Source organism: Telmatherina bonti, assembly GCF_933228915.1.
Source record: "Telmatherina bonti genome assembly, chromosome: 13".
NCBI lineage: Eukaryota > Metazoa > Chordata > Actinopteri > Atheriniformes > Telmatherinidae > Telmatherina > Telmatherina bonti.
Window position 1 is genome coordinate 5,316,917 of NC_136611.1, and position 6,000 is coordinate 5,322,916.

At 40.5% G+C, this 6,000-nt stretch overlaps 1 protein-coding gene across 1 annotated transcript in view; it reads left to right on the forward strand.

The window, feature by feature from the left end:
* The window catches only part of cfap299 (cilia and flagella associated protein 299), a gene marked incomplete at both ends in the record, with an annotated part of 113,764 nt that overhangs the window by 22,049 nt on the left and 85,715 nt on the right, over positions 1–6,000 (forward strand). Inside the window, one exon of the mRNA XM_079251192.1 lies at positions 3,928–4,018. Within this exon, the coding sequence (XP_079107318.1) occupies positions 3,928–4,018 (91 nt within the window). The remainder of the gene's footprint in view (positions 1–3,927; positions 4,019–6,000) is intronic.

The window sequence follows — 6,000 nt, forward strand, 5'->3', positions numbered from 1 at the left end:
GATAGCAAAGCTTTGACTGCACTTCACAGTAGCTGCTTTTCCATTATATTTCTTTGCAAAATAAAAGCAATATTTCTAAGTTCTGACAAACAACAATTGCGATTTGCAGGTGTTCTCATTGAACAGAGTTTAGCACATAAGACTCAGTTTTTGTAAAATCTAGCCACGTTGAGTCATTTTGAGGTTTTCTACTTTCTACTGAGAATTTGCTTCGGCTTTTTGAAGCTTTTCTTCCTCATTTACTTTTCTAAAACACTAAAATTCGCTGTTTGTTCCGCACCACGCCATCTTCACCGGAAATGAACTGGTCAAAACCCCCAGCCCCAAGGTCAAGGGACATGGAAAGGGAAAAAAGTGTTTCCATTGCATATTTACGACATATTTCTTTATCAAAACCACCTCACGAGAGAGTAAAATCTTTTTAGCAATATATGACTTTTTTTCCTTTTTTTTTTCCATTGCAATATTTGTTTTTTGGCAATTCTAGGTGTGATGGAAACACACCGAATGATAAACATGAGACATTTTCCTATTGTAAAATTATTCAGTCTTTATCTACCATAAAATTCCTCTGCCAAATGTGGGTAAGATTGATGTCGTCAAGAATAAAAAGAAATCTTGCTATCCAGCTCAGAAGGTGATGGATAAAGCAGGTCCTTTTGGCTATTTGTCTAGGCAGCGCTACATTTCTGTGACATATCATACATACGTGCTTACTTTAGCATGCGTGGTGTTTAAGCGCTACTATCTGGACAAAATGCGGCTGACTGAGTAGTCAGTCATCAGCCATTTTCTGAACCACATTGTCCGATTAAGGGTTGCAGAGAAGCTGGAGTCTATCCCAGCAGTCATTGGGCAAGAGGCAGGTACACCCTGGACAGGTCGCCAGTCCATCACAGGACCAATACAGAGAGACAACCATTCATGCTCACAAGTAGGGACAATTTAGAGTAACTAGTTAACCTAACATGCATGTCTTTGGGTGGTTGGAGGAAGGGTTAGTACCCGGAGAGAATTCATCCATACACTGGGAGAACATGCAAACTACATAGACCACAGCTCGAGCCTTCCCCTCAGCTGAGGCTTGAACCAGTGACCTTCTTGCTGTGAGGCCACAGTGCTAACCACCACGCCACCTCGCAGCCCAGCTGACTATCAAAATTTAAACAAAACGGTGTGTAGACTGGCCTTAAATGGAAAGGGGTAGGGGGAGAATGCTGATGATGGAAGAGGAGGGGAAAGTCAGTAAGATCTGTTGTGCAGATAGTTTGCTCTCACACAGGCCAAAGTTTGAGTGCATCACAAACGCAAAGCCTACACAACTGAGAACTTCCAGAGTGGCATAGATGCAGATGGAGGCTCTGCAGATCCTTCTGAGGACACCTGATTGTGTGTCAGAAGTTGTGTAAGAATTATGGGCTCGACACGCAAGGGGTGACTTCGCTCATTCTCCATTTATTTCCTATGGAAGTTGTGCAATAAGGCGAAAAATCGCTGCCCTCCGCCAGCCAAGCGACAGGCGACATTCGTGCAATCTGAAATGTCACCCTCATTCATGCAGACGTGCACATGGGGGTTTGCGACGCAACACAAGAAAGTTGGAAGATGTTCAAGCGATTCATCGACTGATCATGGTTAACATGAATTTTTCTGGATCGGCCTTGATCTGAAATGACATGACGATATTCACCAGGATGTTTGAAAATAGGATGAACTCTGGGTTGTTTTCTTTCTTCTGTAAAGTAGAATTAACAATCCTAACTTGTCATTCTGCATGCTTTATCCCTCATATAAGTGAAAAATGGCAAAATTCCCTCCAGTATCATTCATTCAGTATCCTTAGACTCCAACAAAAGGTTGCGGGGAAGCTGGAGTCTATCCCAGCAGTCTTCGGGCGAAAGGCAGGGTACACCCTGGACAGCTCGCCAGTCCATCGCAGCTTCCAGTACCATAACCAATCAAATTTCTTGGAGAAAAGCGATTTGGGAGCGTGTCGCTGCTGTTTGTCGTGTCCCGTGTGTCAAGCCCGTTACTCCCACATCTCTATCTATATCAACTTTCATAACATGTCCAAGCCGTTTTACTTTACTACTTTGGTTTGTAGTTAAACAGCTGTGAACATGGGGTTCAGTTCACCAATGTCTGCGCGATCATCTTTAACACAGCATGCTTTTATTAATGGAGTTTAATCTGTGGTTGATGTCACACAAAGGTCCTCCAACTGTAACCTTAAAAACAGTCCCATTTAGTATCGGGTTTAGTGTCTTTCCCGGAGAGGCTTTCAGTTTATGCAACACTGTACATCATTATGGTACAGAACAATATCTTCTATGCACATTAATTATTAATTATAATTAATTAATAAGATGTTAAAACAAGTCATTGCTCCAAATATCTATTTGGTATTTGCTACGTTTACATGGGAGTTTTAATTCCTGTTCAATTCCAAATAAAAGTTAATTCCGCTTTAAACTGATGAAAAACGACCATGTAAACACTTAATTCCTGATGCTAATTTCTATTGGGAATTAAACTTAATTCCGATGTAAGTGTCTGGTTTATTCACATTTTAATTCCGAACTATTTAATTCCTCTGTCATGTAAACCTTCATTCTGCTCTAAGTTAACTCCGGTCGTTCTGAGCATGCTCGTTACCTTGTCCTGTCCCGATGACGCGCGTTGTTTTACCTCCCGTGTTCGGTGGTCTATCTTTCTTCTCCTTCTCAGTTGCTGCAGAAAGTGAAGTAGTATGCTTGTGTTGAGCTGCTACTTCACATTTATAATAAAATAGTGGCGAAACTGGTTCTTATTATGTAGTTTTTACAAGTTAGGACTGAAAAGACGAGAAGCAGGGAGCCGCCTTTGTTTATTTCTGGTATACGTCATGCGTCACGTGCACCCTCTGTCCAATCAGAACCCTTCCCAACCCGCTGCTCTGAAGAGGAATTAAGTGAAGACGTGTTTCATGTAAACGTTCATTCGGAATTATTATTTTCATGTAAATTCGTAGGAGAATATGTTAATTCCAAATTATTAATTCCAAATGAAAAACCATGTAACTGTAGCCATTGTCTCCAAAACATACTTTCAGACATTAGGTGGGAGTTTTTTAAGCAAAGTACATAAATTCCACCATCTCATCAGTGATGAACTTAAACAGGGTTATGGTTGCCTTACAAGCATGTGAAATACGTACAATTAAAAGATTTTAGTTCAGACTTTTGTTTCTGGAAGCTGCGCTGAAATTTCCTTAGCGTTCCCAGTTTTCTGCCTTTTCTCGACCACAACAGAGAGTTTACCAACGAGCTGTTTACTGCCTGGGAGCCGTTAACTCGCTGCACAGGTTTTGCACAGTAGATTCTGGAGGCAGGCCAGAGCTCTGTTGCTTGTACTCTGGTGTTAACTGTTTAAATATTAGTGCCAGTGTTTTTTCAGGTGTGGACACATCAGTATGCGCCAAAAATTCATGTTTCCATGGAAACAGGACAGTCTAAATATGAGAAGCTGCCACAGTGTTAACTTCTTTTCATTTTATTTTACCTATCAATAATGTTAATAATGATGATGGTAATTTGTGTAAGGAAATGATGTGTGGCGTGATTGTGAGAACTCTGTGAAGTGCTGCTTACTGACATACTACATGCTGCTTTGAGTTTACTTCAAGCATGCAGTTTTATACAAGTCAAAGGCAGGAAAAGGAAATGCCTACAGTGTCACTTTTTAAGAAAATGCTAAATTATTGCTCTAGTTTTTTCAAAGAATCAGTCCAATTCAATGACGTTTCGTTAATTCAAGCTAGAAGTGTGATTAGTCAGTACGTGAAAGGGTGAAAAGCTCCCAAAAATAAAGAACCTTTAAGGCCTGATGTGACTATTTTTTTCAGGTTAAGAGAAACATTTCAAACCGTTTGAGTGTTGTCTTTTCCAGGACACTGGCAAGTGCAGGAAAAGAACTCAAAGATAACTTCCTGAAGGCGCTGGCAGAGCGAGAGGAGGCCAACCGCAGTGGGAAAATGACTGTGAGTACATTATTACAGCACCCCAATTGCTACGTAATGGGATTCCCCTCAAATATTTCTGCAATTCCATTAGGATGGGAACAAAATCCATACTGTGTCAAGTCGAGTGGAAATGCCCCTCCACCCCGGTTCCTCCCCAAATACCACAAGAGCCAGCTGGCTGCCCCCTTTTCCCCAACCAGAAAACCCTTTTACTAAAACGACCTTGTTCAAAGTGTGCACTTTTAGATTAAACTACTAAGATAAGTTTTAAAGGGGCCTCATCACAGGAACTCAACCACAAGTTGGTGGCATGTTTAAGGAAGACAAGCTTCAGTCTTTCCACTGTGCAGCTAATTTAACTTTGCTAAACAACTGTTATCACCAAGTTTGGAGCCTCCAACTCAATCTGTTGCTTTCCTTATATAGGCTGCTATGAATTGGCTTTCATTATGTTTTTTTCTCAGTAAAGCGTCTTGAGATGGCATTGCCGTCTATATAATACGCTGTATAAATAAAGTTGAATTGAATTGAACAACCTTAACTTCATGGTTAGACTTGCTGTTGAAGTCAGACATGTGAACTGAACTTATATAAACAAATATTTATGTGTTCGTAGATATTTTTTAAACTACAAACGCTCCCGTGTTGGGATAACGTCATATTGTCAGGCGGAGCTCGGAGAAGGCGGGCAGAATCGATGTTTTAGAAGTTTTATTGTTGTCACCAGCGTAGTGAAGAACACCACACATGCCTGGTGGAGGTCTGTGCTCCCACACTGCTCTTCTACTTCAGGTATTGATGACCTTATACTGTTCAACATAACTGGACTTTAAGTGGCAGTGACTCCAACTAATCCTCATTTCATCGCCCAAGCAGAGCCAGGAAGTGGGAAAATATGTCAACATTCATGGTACATGAAGGTTAACATTAGAATAGCTTCACCTCAGACTTCCAACACAACTCCTCATCCTTCCCCTGCAGAAATACTCTGATTACTCTGCAGCTGTGGGGAGTATCAGCGATGGACAAGTATCTGCACACAGAGAACTGGTCGGTCAGTTTATGAGCTGGTGTGGAAACAATCACCTCTTCTTTAATACCAGCAAAATAATGAGATGATTGCTGGCTGTAGGAAGAACAAGAGTAAACAAACACTGTCTACATCCTGGGAGAAGAGTGTGAACGGTAAAGGAATACGAGTACGTCAGAGTTCAGCTTCACAGAGGCATCTTCTTTAGGAAGCTGAGATTATTCAACATCTGCATCAGAGCATAACCTTCTTTTAATGAATTATTATGGTTTTATAAAAACATTTATCCAAACTATTTATCAAACACTAGCAGCTATTTTTCCACTTCTAAGCCTTACTAAGTGACCGATTCCTCCAGTGATTTTCTTTCCCAACTGACACTAAGTAAACTCAAGCTAATATCGCCGAAACCGATCCGATACCAAGACTTTGTACTAAAAATGTGTTTTAGAAAATCACTTTTAAAGCAGGTTCCTGTAAAGGGACAGGCATTTAGTCATGAAAATGCTTAAATAAGTTGAATGAACAATAACTTTTTAACACTTATGAAAATACAAATGAGAATGATTGATATTATCTAATATTAAATGAGTGTTACTCAGCATCTGCAGCCTGACTGAATCTAAGCCTGCTGGAATGGTGTGAAGGCATCACAGTATCTCTTAGCGAACAGGAGCTAACCAGCTAACGGAGGTTAGTAAGCTAAAGCGAAATCACGCTGTTAACCAGCTAAAAACCGCGGTTGTTCTACATTCCTCCTTCTTGCCACAGGATATTGGGTACCTGTCAATCAAAAAGACACGCCCATAAATATGCCGATTTTCAAGGTGAAATTACGTCTAATTAGAGGAATTGGAAAAAAAAACCCCAGTTGTCATGAAGGTAAACCTAAAATATCTTTTTATACCAGTCTGTAAACGTTTATTTCTGCTGTAAACATGTTTATTCCTGCTGTAAACATGTTTATTCC